Source organism: Callospermophilus lateralis, chromosome 1, assembly GCF_048772815.1.
Source record: "Callospermophilus lateralis isolate mCalLat2 chromosome 1, mCalLat2.hap1, whole genome shotgun sequence".
Lineage (NCBI taxonomy): Eukaryota > Metazoa > Chordata > Mammalia > Rodentia > Sciuridae > Callospermophilus > Callospermophilus lateralis.
This window is the reverse complement of record NC_135305.1, coordinates 204,529,801-204,550,446: the sequence shown is the minus strand read 5'-3', so window position 1 is coordinate 204,550,446 and position 20,646 is coordinate 204,529,801. Positions and strand designations below refer to the sequence as shown.

Genomic DNA, 20,646 nt, shown 5'->3' with positions numbered 1-20,646 from the left:
TACACTTACCTGTTCTTTTATAATCTTACCCCTTTGCCCTGTTTGGGATAGAATGTTCCATGGAAACTCCCTTTGTGTGTCCCCTTCTCTTGCTCTGCCTTTGTGTGTGGCCTTCCTAGTTGCCACAGTCAACCAGCTGACAGCAGATATCAGGAAGCTAGACTCAACCCCCTGAAACCTGACCCCTGGCCTCATTTGAATGGCTTCTCCTCAATAAAAGGGTTCAGCACCCGCTCACTCGCTTGCTCTCTTTTTGTGGACCCTTAAGGTCAGAGGAGCTGTCAAAGGACCCCAAAGAGAAAGGTATCTCTGTCTCTTGTGTGGTTATTTCGTGCAGCCCAGTTCACCTGGAGTGACCCTGAGTGTTTTAGTCCTGGAACGCAACACACATGAAAATTGAAATTTTCCAATTGGCCAAAGACTCCATTAACAGATACAAATGGCATACTTGAAGAAAGCATTTATAACATGTTTAACAGGAAAGATTGATTGTACTAATTAGACTGGAAGATCTCTACCAGATTAACAAGGAAATGATAAATACCTTCAGAAGACAAGACAACCCACAGAAAATGCAAATGACAAGCCTAAAAATGGAAAGATCATTTCATTAGTAATAAGAGAAATGCAGCTTAGCATGGTAATCCCAGCAACTCAGGAGGTGAGGCGGGAGGGTTGCAAGTTTGAAGCAACTTAGTGAGACCCCCATCTCAAAAAAATCCTGGGGATGGAGCTCAGTGGTAGAGCATGCCTGGATTCAACCCCAGGACAAAAAAAAAAAGAAAAGAAAATGCAGATTTTAAAATAGGTCTCCATCTTAGATAAAAACCAAGTCCAATGAATGGATAAAGAAAATGTGGTATACATACACAATGGACATATTACTCAGCCTCAAAGAATGAAATTATGGCATTTGCTGGTAAGTGGATGGAACTGGAGAATATTATGCTAAGTGAAGTAAGCCAATCCTACACATCCAAGGCTAAATGTTTTCTCTGATATGTAGATGCTAATTCGCAATAAGGGGGCATAGTTAGGAAAGAATAGAGGTACTTTGGATTAGATAGAGGGGAGTGAAGGGAGGGGATATGGAGGGGAGGAAGGATAATAGAATGAATCAGATATTATTATCCTATGTGCTACATATCCAGTGTAACTCTACATCATGTACAACCAGAAGAACGAGAAGTTATAGTCCATATATGTATGATGTGTCAAAATGCATTCTATGTTCATGTTTAACCAATTTGAACAAAAACTTTTAAAAAATGTAATACAAGGATATCGGGGCTGGGATATAGCTCAGTTGGTAGAGTGCTTACTTGCCTCACATGCACAAGGCCCTGGGTTCAATCCCCAGCACCACAAAACAAAAACAAAAATACAAAGATATTGGAAAATTGAATACAATAAATTGGTGTTTATAATGAATAAATTTATTTCTTCAAGTGATAAAAAACCTACTCTGAGAATATCAAGTATTAGGGTGTAGGGAAATAATCAGTTCTCTGCCCTCTTAGATTGACAGCACATTTTAGACAGCAATTTCTTTTAAAATAAGTAATGCCCATAACTTGGACCCAGAAACCCACTTCTGGGAATCTAGCTGGCAAATATTTCATGTCATGCAGTGATGTTCACAGCACCATTGTTTATAACTGTTGTAAAAAGAAAAAAAAATAGAGCCATTTAATGTTCATTATTATGGGAATGTCTAAATAAAATATGACACATTCCTGCCTTGGAGTTCCATGTACTCACCAATAAAAATGAGGTCAGTTCAGATGAATACAGAATTTAGTAAAAAGTAAGAAGTGTGATTGAAAAGCAAAGCACAATTCCAATTCTTTATTTGCACGTAGTGTGTATTTAAAGAACATATACACACAAACAGGAGGTTCTGGTACTTTCACTTATTGTCCTCTTTGTTTCTATTATTCATGAATTTGATCTTAGTGAGCATGATTATTTTATCACTTTTAAACAAAAAAACCATAATTGGTAGGAATTGTATAGTTTAACCAAAGCATCTGTCTTTATTGGCTTTAAAATCTCAGGCCGAAATCAACCTCGTTTATTTGTGCGACAGGGTTAACAGCTAGAGCCCAGAAGGCAGGGAAAAAGTGTGGAGAGATTGAAAATTCAACACACATCCCCTGTCCCGGCCAGGTGGAACAGTCCATGGCGTCCATGTGACCCTCTGGTTTTTGGCTTTTCCTGCTTGTCCTTGTGATGGGTGAGCCCAAGGAAATAAGGCCATCAGACCAATGCTCCTTGGCCAAGGGTTGTGCTGTGAGGAGTCCACCAGCAACCGGGCCCTGTCTGGGCAGCCGTGGGCTCACAGGTCCTTGTCCCTGAAGAGTGTGAGGTTGTGCTTCCGGATGTGTCCCAGCAGGACTTGCCCCCGCCGCTCCAGGGTCTGCAGGACCTGCTTCAGCCCCTGGGCTCCACCTTGGCTCTCCCAGAACACCGGGTCCATCTGCAACGACTTGAGCAGCAGATTCTGTAGGCAGCCTGATGCAAGAACCTGCACAGCAGACTCAGGAAACCTGCAGCAAAGTCCCCAGAACCCCACAATAGAAAGGGAAAGCAAAAGTGATCTCAGAAAGTTCCAATGAAAGGCGAAGGCAGACTGTCAAAGTTGCACAGCTGGAGGAACCAGGCAAAGTTCCCAGGCCCGTTTCTGCCATCTCGACCTCAGGGGATTTTTTGACCTGCTGTGCTGTGAAAGCAGAGGGCAGATCTTCTAGATGGGCCCCATCCCACAGAGAAGCCTGGTGGATCAAGACTGCTCTCCTCTGCTCTGTTTGGCAAATGCAGAACCAGAATAAGCCCTGGGAGGACCCAGCTGCCTGCAAAGGGTGAGCAGGGAATCTCAGGCCCCAGGCTAGCTCTCCCACCCACAGCAGGGGAAGAACTAGCCTTCCCAGACCCCAGTAGGGCCACTGATTCTTCAGAAACAGGAGGATATCAGGGTGTACCCCTGTCAGCTTTCCCAGGGCTCCCCACTTCTCCTAAAGCTCAGATCCAACAACTTTGGTCTGATGGACTGTGGCTTTCTCCGTATCCATGGTCCCACAGTCTGCAGCAGGGCCATTGAGCCTCATTCCGTGAGCCTCCACCCAACCCCTCAGATCCTCACCCATCAATGCCTTCTAGCAGCCGAAAGTTCAGCTTGTCCTCAGGGTGCTGAAGGTTGCCAGCGTTATCGATGTAGACCAGATGAGATGGATTGCTGCTCCGAACCTGGCAGGGGGAGGGGGAGAGGATGGACAGAGAGGGGTGGGTAAGGATGCAGGATAGCTGGCACCTATGGAATGTCAGTCTTTAGGGGCTGGGGACCCTGAGCTGTCAGTCCCCACAATCCATCCTACTTGTCCAAATGGTCCCTGTGATTGAGGGGTACTATGCTAAGTGTTTCCCAAACATGATCTCAATTAATCCTCCTAGCAACCCTAGGAGGAACACACTAGGATTAGCCTCATTTAACAGAAGCAATAAAAAAGCAATTTGCACAAGATCATAGCTTATAAGTAGCCTGGCTGGTTCACACCTGGACCTAGAGAGTTAAGTCCCAGCACCACCTGCTAACGTACAAGACAAGGAACTGCTTCCTGTTTGCGGGGGGCATGAGTGGGAGCTGGGAGGTGCAAAAGGGGCCTACTCCTCAGGCCATCACGAGAAATTGCACACGTGCATGCTCACACTACACACGTGTGTACACCTACACACCTACTTTGCCACCTGCACCCGAGCACCTGGCATCCCCTGAGCATCATTAAAAGCACAAGTGACTCACACCATTTATCCTCAGAAAGCACTGATCAGACTATTTCCAGAGGAGGAGAGCTTAGTGTCTCCAAACCCTTTTCCAAAGTACAAATGAGCAACAAAATTCTTTAGTACCTTAAAAAAAAATAAGGTGTGGTTAGGACTGGAAGCCATCTTTTCTGGCTCCTACTCCCATGCACACACTCCATCCCCTGCATTCTCCAAAATTCCATGCTAATTCCCCACAATCCTCTCTAGCAACCTAAGCTTAAGTCAGTAGATTTTGTTTTTAGGACCCCTGCTTCCCCGCTCTCTGCCTCTTCTCCAGTCCACTCAAAGACTTTGTTCTCAAACTCTGCTTCCAGGAGCCCCCAGGGTTCTCTGGAGTTTCTCTGGGGCCGTGGAGTTCCACCTCCACCCCACCTCAGCCACACCCTCAAAGCTCCATTTGGTCAGTTTTATGCCTTCATTGCAGATTCCAGGAAATATACAGGCAAAGGGTTCTGCTGCTAAGAAGAACAGGATTGGGAAACAGTAGTGTCTGATCCTCTGAGACTTGCCAACAGTGTCTTCCGCAAGAGACAGGAAGACCCAAGTCTGGAGTGACAAGGAGCTATTATGCAGAGGATACATACCAGGATGTGGACCAGTCGCAGCTCTGCGGGGTTCCGGCATTTCTCTCGGAGTCTTTCTTCCACACAGGGGTCTGAGGGTTCAGGCTCGAAGCCACAGCAGTAGCGATCCAGGCGGTCATGAACCTGCAGGGACAGTCAGTCTCTGAAGGGGTGGCACAGTGCCTGCCTCCAGCAGGCGCAGCTCTGAGGCCACCTGGCCTGCCGTGCCCTCACAACACTGGGCCTCTCTGGGGACCATCCTCAGTGGCTCTCTGTGCTGGTCAGCTCCATGGCTGACCTCCAGCTAGGAATGGAGCCTCCAATTTGCTGCTCGGGTCAGCTTGCTCCGTCCAACAGGAGCTGTTTGTTCATGGCTCGGTATGGATTGCACCCAATGCCCACTGCTCCACCTGCACCACTGCCCCTGAACCCTGGCCTTGAGGACACACTGGGCATTTTAGAGTGGGCCAGAAGGGTTCCATAAGAACACCTGGCATTATCCTCCCTTTAGAAGGCAGCAGCAGAGACCTATGGGTCAGAAACCAACAAGATTGTGGGTCAGGCCCTCGCCCTGACCTACAGGAAGATATTGTCTGCTGTGAGCCTCAAGAACCTAGAGATTGACAAGAGAGAGGCCCAAGTAGAGGTGGCAGAGTCCTCTGGAGACAGAGGAGAGGGTTCTGCTAGGGGGAGAAAGACAGGAGAAGGACCATAGTAAAAAGGGGAGGAAATTTTAGAAGGCTTGGGATTGGATGAGAGATGAATTCAGGACAAGTGTCCAGTGGGAACCACCATCACTTACAGGATTCCAAAGTAGGGAAGACTCACACCTTTTCCCCCTCTTAGGAAGGGATCTTGATTTAACACACGACCTTGTTGAGCACTTAAGGTAGAAGGAGAGCTCTCAAGAGGTCTGGGTGTGGAAGGACTTGCTTTGCATGGGACAGGAGGAAGATTCAGTTTGTTGCTGCAGAAAGGGAGAGAGGAATCCAGAGGGGTTAGGTGCCGCAGGGAGCCACAGGGGGCAGAAGGGTGAGATGTGCCTTTCGGTCACTCCATCTTGGAACAAAGCTGTCACCCCTGTGAATTATTTAGTGGGTGCTGGTAATGGGGCTGAGCTTTGAATTCCAGCTGGTATGGGGGGAAAAAAATCAGGGGATGAGGCACAGGAAAATACACAAAAAAAGGAAGAGCCAGCTCTCTGGGATTTTTCTGGGTCGTTTCCTTAAATCTCCAGGAGGTGGCAGTGGTAGGGAGGAAGGATTTGAGTTCTGGGCACTTGATAAGTCACACAGGTGCCTAATTCTCCAGCCACAAAGTGTACCAAGTTCCTGAAAGAGCACTGCATGGGGAAGCTATGATCCCATCTCTGCAGAATGGCTGGTCTACACTAAAAAGCCTGGGAACACCACCGGGGAGAAAGACACCAGCAACAGGCCTACAAACCAGCTCCAGTGAACATACCTGGGGCTGGGGCCACCAAGTAAGAGAGGAAAGAATCTGGGCAGAGGTGAGGGAAAGACAGCCGAGGGGGGCAGGTACAGGAAGCCAGGTGGCCCCACGCTGGGAGGAAGGGGAGGAGAGCCCAGGCAAAGAGGGTGTACTCCCTCCCCCAACAGTCAGGAGGCTCCAGTTCCTTGTAGCCAGACTCATTCCCAACCCTAGTGCTGATGGCACAGAACAGGTCCAGGCTTCCCCTCCACAGAAATGGCAGCCATTTTCATCCAGTGAAGCGATGATGGAGCATCCCTCAGCAGAGATGCTGTGGTACAGTAGAAAATATGTTTGGTCTTCGATCCCAATTCCTGGCAAAAGGCTCCTAAAAAGCTTTGGAATTTTTCAAGTGATAGCAATATTTTATTACCCGCAATGAGGCCCTTTGGGTCACATCTGTGTTTTTGCCAATGTGGCTGCTCAGGGTGAACAGGGGTGGGAACTTTCACGAAGCCCATGACTCCAGCCAAGCGGGTCATGCGGGCTGCAGATGGGATTATAAAGACTTCTGAACAATGCAGAGAGCTTCGAATTCCAAAAACTTCCAGAATGGTGAACACATCTATCACTTCTCGGTGGCAGGGTGGCACTCCCCAAATCCTCAGGGACATAGGCTACGCTTAGGGCCCTTCCCGACCTCCCCCTGTCCACCTCTTCATCTGGATGTTTACTTGTACCCTTTACAATAAACCAATAAAAGTAAAGTGTTTTTCTGAGTTCTCAGAGTCATTTTTTTTTTGCACATTTTTTGCACATTGAGGAGGATCCCTTACTTCATAGCTGGTTGCTCAGAAGTACACTGTAACTAGCATCTGAATGGAGACTGACTTGCAGGATCAGATACTGACTTTGGGTAGACAGTCAGGACACCAAATTGGTGTTGCAGAGTTGATTGGATCAGGGGAAAAAAACATCATCAGGTGACCACTACCACCACCGCTGCCATCTCTAGCTTGCTTCTTCCTCTTTGCAGCCTTGCAGGGAAGGCATTATTATCCTCACTCGACCCTTGAGATCCCAGAGCTCAAACATGCCCAAGGTCATAAATGCAAGATGGGTACAGCTGGGATTTGAATTTGATGAGTGAGTGCTTCATCCTGGAGATGATGGGCTGGGTTCCCCTATTTGTGCAGGGTGGGCTGCAGATGGGCCCAGGGAAACAAGATGGTGGTGCTGGCTAAAGCCCAACCAGGTCTGACTCAGGTTAGACCACAGAAAATAGATTGGACCCTTGAGACACCACCCAGGCCTGCTGCTGCCTCAGCTGTCATGGAAGGTGAAAGGCTCTGGGTCTTCTTCCTCCTTCACAATTTTGAATTCTTTTCTCCAGCCTTCATTAGTAAGGCTGAGACCAGATTAAATTAATTAATTCCATAATGAGTGACCATGGAGACCTCCTTTGACCTCTGCAAATGGCTCAGGCTTTCCTGTGCTTCAAGGCGGGGCAGGATAACAGGAGAGCTGGGGCTGCTTGGGCAAGCACACACTCATTAGAGGACCTGGTTTTCCTGTGGGAGAACTTGTCCTCCCTGCTGAATATTGTCTGTTGGCATCAAAGTCCCCCGCATTCCCAATCACAAGGTAGAAAGGGGTCAAGTTCCCCTGGCCACTCATCTTCACTCCTGCTCCTGGCTCCCAAGGCTTCCCAGGGCTTTTTTCTTCCATTCTCTGAAGTTCTTAAGTCTTTTTTTTTAAATAATTTTTAAATTTTTAGTTTATTTATTTGTATGTGGTGCTGAGAATCAAACCCAGTGCCTCACACATGCTAGGCAAGTGCTCTGCCACTGAGCTACAACCCCAGCCCCAGTTCTTAAGTCTTACCAAAAACAAATTCTCACATTGCTGAAGTCTGTGGCTTGAGTTTTCTCTTTTGGATGAAACATGCTTAGTTTCTAAGACTATCGCAGATATCTTGGTACCCACCCATGAACCTGGAAAGATCCCCATCATATAGCTCCCTAGTCTAGGGGAGCCCTCTGGCCCCTGGACAGATATGGCCTCCCAACTCTACAAACTAAAAATGCCATAAAATTAATATCCTTCTACCTTCAATCAATGTCTTATGGGAGCTGGTGACAAATACCATGGCACCTCCCTCCTAGAGGAATGATACTCTACAGGAGTGTACTACAGTCTGTCATGGGTCCCCACCTGAGTTGCCTCACTTGCCCACAGTGGCCGCTCATTCACTCGCCCACAGTGGTGGCTCGTTCATTACTGCATCCTTGGTGGACTTTTCTTCTTCTTTCTCTTCCCTGTTTGTTCACCAGGCTTCCTAGAACCCTCCCTAAAAATGAACTACTGTAGTTTATAAATAATAAACCCAGATCCTAGTTTTGAGGTCTGCTTTTGTTAAGACCCCAAATCTAGGCAGAAGCCCCTCACAGTCTCCATTTGCTGCCATATGTCCAGGAACTTCTTGATCAATGTTTTAATCAAACTTTAGCATCTAGCACAGGACACAATGCTCTATGGAGGGTCAGATTACAGCCGTGTGGAAACATCATTTGCCAGATTCCAGATGCTGAGTCTGGGTAGCATCCTTGCCAGTCTGCTCACATTGCTGATACCTATGGAGCATGCCCCAAGTAAACATATCCAAGTCCAAGACTCTCACTTGTGCCCATTCATCCAGGTCTTCAGTTGCAATTAAAATAACTCTGCTTTGAGGAGATTAAGAAAACAATAGTTTATTCTGAGCCAAATCAGTGACCATGACCCAGGAACACAGTTTGAAGAGATATGGAATGATATAGCTCTTCCCTCTGTGGAAGAAGTTACAGGAGCTTTTATAGTCACAAAAGAAAGTAGGTGGTGTCACCAAGCAGGTGGACTACAAAGAGGCAGGGAAATCCCTTCTCCAAGACTCAAATGCTATCTTTAGCCAGGTGGGGAAATCTTTTACAGTATTCAGATATTCTCACATCCTTGGCTTTTGGCTAGGTAGAGACCCAAAGTCTCCCAAGCCCAGTGGGAGAATTAAGACCACTCACAGGAAGTCTCAAGATGGCGCAGGCAGGGTGGATTCAGCAGCTCTGTAGCACCATGATAAGGGCTCAGGTTTCTTGCTACTCTCTACTTACCACCCACAATGTTACCAACGTCCCCATATTGCCTTAGGAAGCCTGCAGGGGCCTGCTGTGGGTCCACTTTCCTTTTGGTGTCCAATAAGAAAGATTGGGAGAGAGAAAAGGGACCTGTTCCCACAATAGCCATAGCATGGAAATCCCTCCCTTCTGCCAAACTGGGGAACATCGACATACTCATTCTAGCCCAACAACAGTCAGTGGAAGATGGTGACGAACTGATCCCTGAACCCATCTTCTCCCAATCTAGGAGTGGGTGGAAAGTGAGTCAAATTGGAGCCGAGGAAGGAGCACAGAGCAGACGGCTGGGTCTCCTGCAGTATGGAAGTCCTCATTCAGACCACTAATTAAAAGACTGGCCAGGACAAGCCTGAGGACAGGGCCCTGCAGCAAGCCACCAGAGACCTCCCATCCCTCCAATTCATTCCAAGTCCACTAAAGCTAGAATCATATCACCATATTTCTCCATATTGTCCTTGAACCTAGCAAGGGAGATTCTGAAGGACATGGAAAATAACATCCTCCAAGAAAAGGGGAATGACAGCCCCCAGGGAGAAAAGAGGACAGTGTGATCCAGGAGGGGAGGAGGGGAAGGCAAACAATGGGCTCTGGGCTGTGGACTTTCATCCCAGTAACAATGGGTTTCAAGTTTTGGTATTGTCTAAGTTTTCCCAATTTAGTCTTTGAACCTGCACAACTAGTTTCCTGACTACCCAGCTGGCATCTTCTAAGTCTCTAATGATTAAGACACCCTAAACATTCTGCTATGATTATCATTAAAATCTATATATATAAAAAAAAGACCCATCTTGTAACCAGTTGCCATTTTCTCCCCTGAAAATGTGCCATTCCGCCGTTGCTGAATAGAGAAAGCTTTCTGGTCTGTTGAGGTCTGTTCCCATTTTGGTTATTTTTGCTTACAGATTGTATTCCATGCTTTCACTCATACTTGTCCTTATGTAGCAAAGATCACTCCAAGGGCTGCCAATAGGGTTGGCAGTATAGTTTGGCAAACTGCTCCATAAAGGACCAGAGAGCAAATACTTAAAGACTTTGGAAGCTGTACAGTCTGTCACCACCACTCAACTCTGCCACCGGTGTGCTTATTGTGTGTATTATGGATACATAATGGACATGCCTGTGTTCCATAAAACTTTATGTATACCGAATTTTGAATTTCACATAATTTGTTATATCAAAAAATACTATTCTGAGTCAGTGCAGTGATTCATGCCTGTAATCCTAGTGACTTGGGAGACAGAATGATCACAAGTTTGAGGCCAGCCTCAGCAACTTAGCAAGACCATCTTATAATTAAAAAAAAAAAAAAAAGCTGGGGATGTGGCTCGGTGGTAAAGCACCCCTGGGTTAAATCCTCAGTACCCTGTACAAAATTCTAATTTATTTTGGCCATTTAAAAGTGCTAAAACCATTCTTAGTCTGTTCCTTCTAGGGATAAATCCTGGTTCCATTTTATCTTCACTATCTCCACTAAGCTGAAGAAGGTATTGGCCTTGCTACACTTCAGTTATCTCATCAACAAAATGGAGCAGTGACACTCCCAGGGACTTCTCTGAGAGCCACACAGGCTGATGATAGATGCATAGAGTAGGGGATGGAGAGTTCTCAGTTGTCTCTGGGCTCCCGGGAAGGGCAAGCCTCCCCTAGCTGACACAGAGCTACAGACCTTGAGAGCCAGAGTGTGACACATTCCCACATTCCTTCTTCAACAGGTGCTTAGCCTAACCAGGACATAGTTGAGGCACTCTGAATTTGAGAACAAATGAAGTGCAGAACAGGGCACAGTGGAGTCTTCCCAAGAGGATGGTACTCACAACATGCCCACTGCATCTCACCTCCCCACCCAGGCTTCAGGGGTGGCCTAGCGTGGTCACCTCCCAAACAGGATATCTGAATGGAACAAGGCACTGCAGTCTGCCAAGGACGGACATCAGGACCAGCAAGAGCAGGTCTACTGTTTTGAGGACAATGTATCTGTGAGTCAAAAATGCCCGAGTTCTTTTATGCTGGGAGAGGAAATGGAATGTCAGGGCAGCTCTAGTCAGACTAGAATACAGTAACTGCTCTGGTTTTTGCTTCATGCCCTGTGATACAAGGCCAGACAAGGCCCTCTGGTCCTGCCAACCCTCCCTGACCTATCTCCAGGCCATTCCATGTAGGAAATTAGCTTGCAGCAGCATTCATTTCCAGAGGAAACTATAAGGAATGTGGGCCCCTATCATATGTACAGCTTTGGCTTCCCAAAATCTACTCCCATTTGAATGTTTGACAGGAAGAGCTTAGCCGGCAGAACTGCCAGCTTGATTATTTTGCCACGCAGTCTGGTTATTTTTTTCCACTAGGAGAAGTTAGGTTGAGACAGCAAATCAGCAGCCAAACAGGATGGAGCTGAAATTTCATTCCCACATTCTTTCAGGATCTGATCCTTTGCCCCCCCCCCCTTTTTTTAAAAAAAAAAAAAAAAAAAGAGGTGTTACTCAAAGAAATGATAACCACCCTTTGCAGTTTTCTTTTGGTGAACCAAACTAACAGTGTTGCAAAATCATGATGTGATTTTTGTTTAATTTTATTTAAGACATCACAAAGCTTTTACACTGTTCCAAGGTACCGTTCTGAGCAATTTACCCAGAACAACTTGTTTGATCTCTCCCAGCAACCAAGAAATAGACACTGTTAGTATCCCCATTTCAAGAGGGGAAACTGAGTCATGGGACTGACTATGCCTAAGTTCACACAACTAGGAAGTGGTGGTGCCTGGATTGGAACCCTGGGTGGTCTGGATCTGACCACTGAGTCAGACAGTGTGGCAGGAACGTTGTTCTCTAGCATCAGCATCACAAGCTCTTGAGTGTCAAAAATAAACTTGGTTCAATCTGATCCCCACAGGTGCTTAGCCTAACCAGGACATAGTTGAGGCACTCTGAATTTGAGAGCAAATGAAGTGCAGAACAGGGCACAGTGGGCTCTTCCCAAGAGGATGGTACTCACAATCTGCCCACTGCATCCCACCTCCCCACCCAGGCTTCAGGGGTGGCCTAGCGTGGTCACCTCCCAAAGAGGATATCTGAATGGGACAAGGCACTGAAGTCTGCCAAGGACGGACATCAGGCCCAACTGTGGTGGAAAGGAAGGTCCAGGGGAAGCCCAGCCCAGGGGATGGGAATGGCCCTAATCCTATAACAAGACCCACCAGGCTCCCCAGCCAACTCTGGGGTTCCTCAGCCAGTGTCGATCCAGGTCTGGTAGATTCCAGAGGGAAACCTACTGACCCTGGTAGGAATCTTTCCCCAACCTGGGGCAGTCACAGGATCCACAGGATGGAAAGGGTGGCTCTTGGCTGGACAGGCTCACTACCTGGGGTCAGAGAGCTGCGTCGTGGCTGGATGTGGGGCTCCCTTTCCAACCCCTGCCTCTTACTCCATGGAGGCATCAGGCTGGGACCACAGTGACTGACCGGCTGGCAGTGCCACTTTGACTCTCTCACTCTCCTCTAGAGACCCACCTTGCCAGGTTCCCTCCATGACCAACACAGCATCTTCCCCGACAGGTTCAGGGAAGGAAAAACTGATCCACCTCAGCTCATCAGCCTCATGCCCAACGCCACATTCTCAGCACCAGGTTAGGAATCAGGTGACGGGATTTGAGAGCTATAATAAGAACTACTGCTTATCTAAAAAGCCATCTGTACAACACTCTAAACTCTAAACACAAACCCAGCAGCCACGAAAAGGAAAATCCACCAGAGCAAGGCAGGTTCCAACTGGGAAAGCTAGAGTGAGTTGTCATCTAAACAGCTTTCACAGAAGGGGCCCAGTGAAACAGTGAGGGGAAACACCGTGAGGGGAAACACCGACCTCCACAAATCCCCAAAAGGCTTTTGACTATTCACCCATCCCTGACAATTCTTAACAAAGCAGGAATAAGGAATGCTTTCTCCTATCTCCACTCAAAGCCAGCATGAGAGCCAGACGTGGTGGCGCACACCTGTATTCCCAGCAACTCGGGAGGCTAAGGAATGAGGATCAAAAGTTCAAGTCTACCAGGGTGCAGGTGGCACAAGCCTGTAATTCCAGCCGCTTGGGAGGCTGAGGCAGGAGGATTGCAAGTTCAAAGCCAGCCTCAGCGAAAGTGAGGCATTAAGCAACTCAAAGAGACCCTGTCTCTAAATAAAATACAAAAAAAAAAGGAGGGGGGGCTAGGGATGTGGCTCAGTGGTCGAGTGTCCCTGAGTTCAATCCCCAGTACCAAAAAAAAAAAAAAAAAGTTCAAGGATAGACTCAGCAATAGCCAGAACCTAAGCAACTTAGCAATCAAAATAAAATCAAAGGGGCTGAGGATGTGGCTCAGTGGTTAAGCACCCTGGGTTCAGTTTCCAGTATAAAAAAAAAAAAAAGTCATGGTGAAACACTAGAAAGAAGAGGAAATGAGAAGACAGAATGACTTTCATAACAGATGGAAAACCCCAGAGGGTAAAGTGAACAACCATTAGAAGACCATGTTAGTAGGCAACGGTAATGAAATTAAGATGTAGTAATAATAGGCTTATTTAATCCGGTGATCCACCTGGACATATACTGCAAGGGAAGATCCTACTTGTGGTAACCACAAGAAGATGAGGTAGCCAGGAATAACCCAACCTAAAAATGAAGATCAGCTGAAGAAACAGCAAGACACTTCTGAGAAACACAGACAAATACATATCCTGTTCTTGGCTAGAATTACTCTAAGATGTAATTTTTTTAATCAGTCCACAAAAATTTTAATTTGGCTCCAATAAAATCTCAAAAGGATTTAGGAAGGGGATGGAAGTAACAGCTGACTGTAAATTTCATATAAAAAAATATACAAGAATATCAAGAAAATTCTAAAAAAGAGCAATGAGAAAGACCAAGCCCTACTGGTTATTAACATAAAGTATAAAGTTCAGTAATTAAAACAGTGTGACTCTGGCATATAAATAGACCCTTTCCTGGAACTGAAAAGGGCTGGGAAATAGAAGTGTACATACATAAGGAAATTGGCTAACGGGTAGTATCTGTATACATAAGGAAATGCTATCCGGTAGCATTTCAGATGAGGGGGTGGGGGGGAGACAGAATCTTCAACAAATGGTGCTGGGACATTTGGGCTGCCATCTGAAAAGAAAAAAAAATGTCATTTCACACCTTATCCTTACTCCAAAATAACTTCCAGATGGATCCAAAACTTATGAAAAGCAGGAGGGAATTTTTAAAATAACTCTGAAGCAAAAACGGCCTTTTAAGACAACACACAAACCTAGAAGTCAAAAGATAAAAGCTTGATCATTTCAACAATGTAAAGTTTTTAAAAATTTCTGCCCAGCAAAAAAAAAATATATACACAAAGCTATTGACAATTGAATTTAAGATTTACACTACAAAGAAAAGGAAAGACCACTTTCTGTAATCTACAAAAGTCTCTTTAAATTGTTAGGAAAAAAGACCAAGAACCCAACAGAAAGTGGGGTAGCTGGGCATGGTGGTGCACACCTGTCATCTCAGAGCCTCTGAAGACTAAGGCAGGGGATCATGAGTTCAAAGCCAGCCTCAGCAACTTAGCAAGGCCCTAAGTAACTCGTTGAGACCCTGTCTCAACATAAAATGGGCTGGGGATATTGCTCAGTGGTTAAGAACCCCTGGGTTCAATTCCCAGTACCCACCCCGGACTGCTTTGTTGTTGTTTTTAAAGGCTTTTAGATGAAGGCAGGATTAGAGATAAAACAAAAACTAAAGAAATCATTAACTTTCAGGTTTGTGCAAAGGTAGAGTTAACCACAGAGCTGAGAGGACCAGCCCTTTAAATTCCTGGGGTACCTCCCTTGCCTGAGAATTAGTTTTCTATTGTTGCATAGCAACCCCTCCCCATAGCAACTCAACACAGGCTGTTCACTTTCTTTCTTAAGGTCAGCAAGAGACTATGAGATTTTTTGCTTTCTTTGAAAAACTCACCTGATTTGGTCAGGGCCATCTAGAGCCACCTCCCTTTTGATTAACTCAAAGTTAACTGATCAGTAACCTGATCCCTGGAGTGATACTCCCTCCTGTTCACAGGTCTCACACTTCAGGGGAGGGGGGTTATTGCTAGGTGGGTGGGAATATTGGCAGCCATGATAGAATTGCCTATCACACTTCACCCTAATCTAGATCCTGCTTTTAAATATATGATAAGATGCTTAGTGGCACCTTCCAGCATCCGTGACCAGGCAGCTTGTCTCTCTGTACTTGGCTGCACCATCTGTAAAACGGGGAGGAACAAGCATAGCATCCCCCATCTTGGGCCAGAGGACACACATGAGTATGTGTGGCTTGCAACAGGTATTGCCAGACAGGCGTAAGTACTTTATGAATATTAGCTACCATCATGTTTCCCAGGTTGGCAGGATTCACCAATCTGGGCTCCTGTCTGACGGAACATCTGATGTTCTGTGGCCAAACTGCATTGGGTTAGATCCCAGCTCCAACACCAAAGGCTGTGAGACAGTGGGCAGGCTTCTCAGCCCTCCTCTTGTGGTTTGGATATGATATGTCTCCCAAAAGCTCCTGTGTGAGACAGTGCAAGAACACTGATTGAAATAATTGTTATGAGTTGACCTAATCAGTGAATTAACCCCCTGATGGGATTTAGCTGAGCGGTAACTAAAGGCCGGTAGGGTATGGCTGGTAGAGGTAGGTCACTGGGGGCATGCCTTTGGGGTATATATTTTGTATCTGGTGAGTGGAGTCTCTACTTCCTGGCCTTGTCCTGAGCTGCTTCCCTCCACCACATTCCTCTGCCATGATATTCTGCCTCACTTTGAGCCCTAAGGAATGGAGCTATGAACTGACACTTCTGAAACCGTGAGTCCCTAAATAAACTTTTCCTCCTCTAGTTGTCTTTGTTAGGTCTTTTAATCACAGCAGCAAAAAAAAAAAAAAAAAAAAAAAAAAAAAAAAAAAAAGCTAAAACACCTCCTAAGCCCATTTCCCCCTTTGTAGGGTGGCTCCTGCAGGTGCTGGGACGGTGTTAGGCACTGTCAGGCACCATCTTCTGTTCTGGAGTCTAGGTTAACTAGCTGCCAGAAGGCCAGGGTCATGATTGTCTTGTTTTCAACCTCTATGATTGTACAGCGGCGGCGGACTAAGAGAATTGTAGAAAGCCCTGGAATTCCTTTGAGGCATAAAGAAGTGATATTTGAGAAGCAGAGCATAGCAGCACTTAGAAAATCATACAAAGACCCTGTAAGTTCACTTGTTCTTTCCTTCATTTAGAAAGTGCTAATCTAAGACCAGCTGAGGGCTTGACTCTGTGCTGGGTGCTGGGGTGTGGTATTGAACTGAACAAAGAGAGAGAAAGAGAAAGAGAATGTGTGAACAAATAATTATTTGTAAATAGAATCAGAAAGGAAGCTGTGAATAGGATCTGTGAAAGAGAACGAACAATGGGGGAGGAGGAGGTGGGAAGAGCTGAGGCCAGAGGAGGAGTTACAAGCCAGTCAGAGCAAGGAGGCTCCAGGCCAGGAGAAGAGGCTCTGTGCCTGGCCCGAGCTGGAGCTGTGTGTTTAGAAACTGACCAAGGCCAGGAGCCGAGCGATGGAGCTGGAGAGGACAAACAGATGGGGTATGCAGGTCCTTGAGGCCATGGGGATTGAAGTACTGATAAATCAGGTACTGAGAAGACCTTGCCTGGTCTTGGCAGGGAAATACACCATCTGACTAGGTTGTGGAAGAGCTGTGCTCTCTGAACTTGACCGTGTGGGCAAACTTGCAAGTTTTCCCTCTAACTTCCAGTGCCATGTGGCTTCCACAGGGCTCTTTCCCACGCCTGCCCTGCCAGGGAGCTAATGACCCCCCAGGAGCAGCCCTTAACTGCAGACAGGGGATTTTACCACCTGCACTAGGATGCTGGCAGCCCAGACCGTCTGTCCCACAGGCAGAGGTGCAGAATGACTTCTATGCTTTAACACTACCGGCTCACAGTCTGCCAGAATTCTCCCGCTCACCCACCCAGTCCAGCCATCACGTGTCCTCTTGGAGAGGAGTCAGACATAAGAAGCCCCTTGGAAGAAAGAAAGAAAAAAAAGGGATTGATAATGTCAAATCCCCCATCAAGTCCCAAGTCCCAAGTCCCAAGTCCCTCTTTCCTGGCCTCCTGAGTGGAGAGCCTCTTGGCTCCCCTGAAGATTGATCTGTTAGTGTAGCAGAATGAAGGTCACGGCTCCTCCCAGCCAAAGCTTGGCTGTGCAGTCACCATCTCAACTGTTCCAAGAGTACAAGACCCAAGACGAGGACTCCACTTTCCACCAGGGAGACTGCAACTGTGGTTGTAGATGCCGGAGCTCGTTGAGCCACCTCCTCCTTATAGGCACAGGCACGTGCACACACACTCCCCGTCCATTTTGTTCATTATGTGAGAAAGAGAAAAGCCCTGCGGCTCATTTTCAAAATATAGCCTTAATTGGAACGAATTTAGCCATTTAAATTATCCCCCTTCCCTTTGCCTGCCCCAATTTTAAAATGAGCCAATCAAGTAGATTGTGACCTGAGCTCCTCCAATCAGGGTGAAGGGCTGCGCTGGGTTAGGGACTGCCTGTTAGGTGTGCTTGCTGACCAGGTTTTAATAGCTAACAAGAGGGCAAAAACTTGCCTTGCCTATCCACTTTAGAGCACGTGTTTGATTTCTTGCGGCACCTGGGTATTTCTAACAATTAAAGTAAAACTGATTTCTCACTGATCCATTTAGGCTTTCTCTTAGTCAAACCTCTTCCTTCAACACAGCATGGGGTAAGGTGGAAGGATATTCCACTACCTATCAGCGCTTTATCTTTCTCAGAGAAACTAGTTGCTTAATTGAGAGCACAGTCCTGGTCATACTGGCCAGTTGAAACGTATCTTTGACTTATTCATCACGAATAGCAGAAGCTATTAGTGCCCCATGCATACACCCTGAGCACTCACGGTTCCCCAGGCAGGCTCCAGTGCTCTCTATAATAAACACCTGCAGTTTTCTGCCTTGACCATCCTCTGCCTGCAGGAGCATGATCTCTTAGTGTGTGCTTGTACATGCTGCCAGTCCCGGGAAGTCAATGCCCCCAGGAGTGGTTTCAACCAATGACAGTTACATATTAGAGGACAAATAGCCCAGATTCCTTGGCTTTTGATGGGACAACTCTGAAGCACCTTCTGCATTCTTCCTCTGAGGACCCAGGAAGATTGAGCCCCAGTGGGGCCATGTCTCACTGCCGTAGGGAGTGCATGGGGTGAATGGTGTATACATATGTGTGCCTGTGGGCACATAAAGTTTGTGCATAAGTGTACAATATATGCTTTGGGGAGGAGTGTATGTGATTGACCTGATGACTGTCCAATAAATATTCACTCCTCCTTCTGTTCTGGGCAAAGTGTACTTCTCTTCCCTGATATTGGGCTTGGCCATTGACTTGCTTTGGCTAAAAGTCTATTAACAGATGTGTGACACTGACAGAGACCCTAAGTGTGCTTTTGCAGTCTGGTTGAGCACTTGAACTTCAGTTCTCATGAGAAGAGTTTGCTTGTGGTAGTGTCATTCCTCCCACCTGGCCCCAGAATGGAGAAATAAAGAACAAACCTGAAACCAACCCGCAGCTGGGAGCCAACTTCAGTTGAGCCTAACTGACCCATAAACCCTGGAGTAAGAGGGGTGGGAAAGCTAGAGTTTTAAGGCATTGGATTTGGGGGAGCTTTGTTATAAAGCATTATTGTAGCAATCACTAACAATTGCAGAGTGTTATGAGGGATTTGTGAAGCATATATATGGATTATGGGCATGTAGAGATGTGTGTGTGTGTGTGTTGTGCATGTATATTCCATGTCCAGGTAAATGGTATGTTGGGACACAACAGAAACAGAAAAAATAAGGATTATATAGAATAAAACCAAACCAATGAGTATGTGTACCAACCCCAGAGTGGGCTGCATGTAGGTTCATACCCAGCTCAGGGTCAGAAGGTACCTCAGGTTCCTGGCAGAGAAGCCCACAATCTGCAGCCCTGCCAGTGGCTTCTAGGAAAGTGGTGTCAGCCAGACAGGGGTGTTTGACTTGACTGGTGTCCAGCAAGCCCGGGAAGAGGTGGCGCAGGCCCAGCTGGGTTGTGTCTGACCACACAACCAACCTGTGTGTGCCTTGGCTGCAGAGACTTCTGTCCCCACAGCAGGGCTTGGCAGCGAGGAAGACGCTCATGCTGCAACCCTGGGAGATGAACAGAGGGACTCTGTGTGGAGCAGAAAGCAGCCTCAAGCACATGATTGGGACTGGGCCTCTGCATGGAGCTGTGCCTCAGATCCGAGGCCCCAGGACATTCCTGCAAGTGTCCCCTTTTCCTGCCCTCATTCATGGCCAGCTGAATAGGGACCCTGCAATGAAGAGAGCTCTTGAGTTCCATCGTCCAGGCTGCAACTCAGTCCACCAGCTGTGACCCTAGGCAAGTAACTGAACCTATCTGGGCTCAATTTCTCAACCTTAAAATAGAGAAAAATGTAATATCTCATTTGCAAGTGAGTTAATCCCTGACAAGTGTTGGGCTCGCTGCCTGTTGATGGTTGAGTGTGTACCCTCCAGGTACTGCATTGAGTGCATTAAAGTGTGTTACATAAAGGATTTCACGTGCAGAAACTGTATAATGTCTGTGTTACCATCTGACATAGGCTGGGCTCCCCCAGAGACAGAGCTTGAGACAAAGATTCAACTGAAAGCAATTTATTTGTGCACTAACTCTAAGACATATAAGTAGAGAACTTGGGGGACAAGATAGGGAAAGCCAGCCTTACCCCTAGTGATAATTGGGCTTCAATCCTGAAGGAGACTCTGAGATGTGCAGAACATGCACATGGAGCATTTACACCAACTCCCATCAGTCATGGTTGAGGGCTGCCTCAGGAGGTGGCATGGCCAGCTTTTTTCCCTATTTACCTGGGAATGTCCCAGTTCCAGCATGGAGGGTCCTGTGACCTGGGAAACCCACCCCAACCTGGATGGATGGTCACATCCCCTGGAGAGCACTAATTTCCCAGCACTTCCAGGGTGTCACACACTGGCCAGAGCCGGCTGCAGGGCCCAGAGCAAGTCAGAAGATAGAACTGCTGACATGGTAGGAGATACTATGTACTAAAATGGCCAGGCCTGAGGGGATGAGGATGGGATACCCAATCCCATCGTGGAGGTGACAACAATGAGGTTGGGAGAGGTGAGGTAATCTGCTCGGTTCACACGGTGGCAAGTGGCCTTGGGCACAGGGGTTTAGCCCAAGTCTATGGGATACTGAAGCCCCTGCTCCTGATTATCAGGCTCCATGACTCCTCCTCCACAAAACAGCTGTGGAACACAGACTGGAGGAACAGGAAGGACCACAGGGAATCGGCCAATCTGTGACCAGAAGCACCTACAGGTCTGTTATATTCCAGGGGCCACAGAGGCAGGAGGAGCTGGATGTTAGACCATGAGGCGGTGAGGCCCATGGTCAAAAGGACAGTATAGCAGCCTCCAGCTACTCAGCGTGAGCTTCGGGAATGGAGGCCCAGTGTTACTAAACAACCCTGAATTTTAAAGAAAGCTAGATTTTTATGGGAAATCTCCAAAGTATTATGTGTCATCTAAGAATATTTATGTGTGTGTGTGTTGCTGGGGAT

At 46.9% G+C, this 20,646-nt stretch overlaps 1 protein-coding gene across 1 annotated transcript in view; it reads right to left on the bottom strand.

Annotated features, from left to right (window-relative positions):
• Positions 1-1,517: 1,517 nt before the first annotated feature.
• The window catches only part of Gask1a (golgi associated kinase 1A), a 56,598-nt gene continuing 37,469 nt past the window's right edge, over positions 1,518-20,646 (bottom strand). The window contains exons 3-5 of the mRNA XM_076869486.2: positions 4,407-4,529; positions 3,143-3,246; positions 1,518-2,549 (exon numbers count right to left, since the gene is read on the bottom strand). Of these exons, the coding sequence (XP_076725601.2) occupies positions 2,339-2,549; positions 3,143-3,246; positions 4,407-4,529 (438 nt within the window). The 3' untranslated portion in view covers positions 1,518-2,338. The remainder of the gene's footprint in view (positions 2,550-3,142; positions 3,247-4,406; positions 4,530-20,646) is intronic.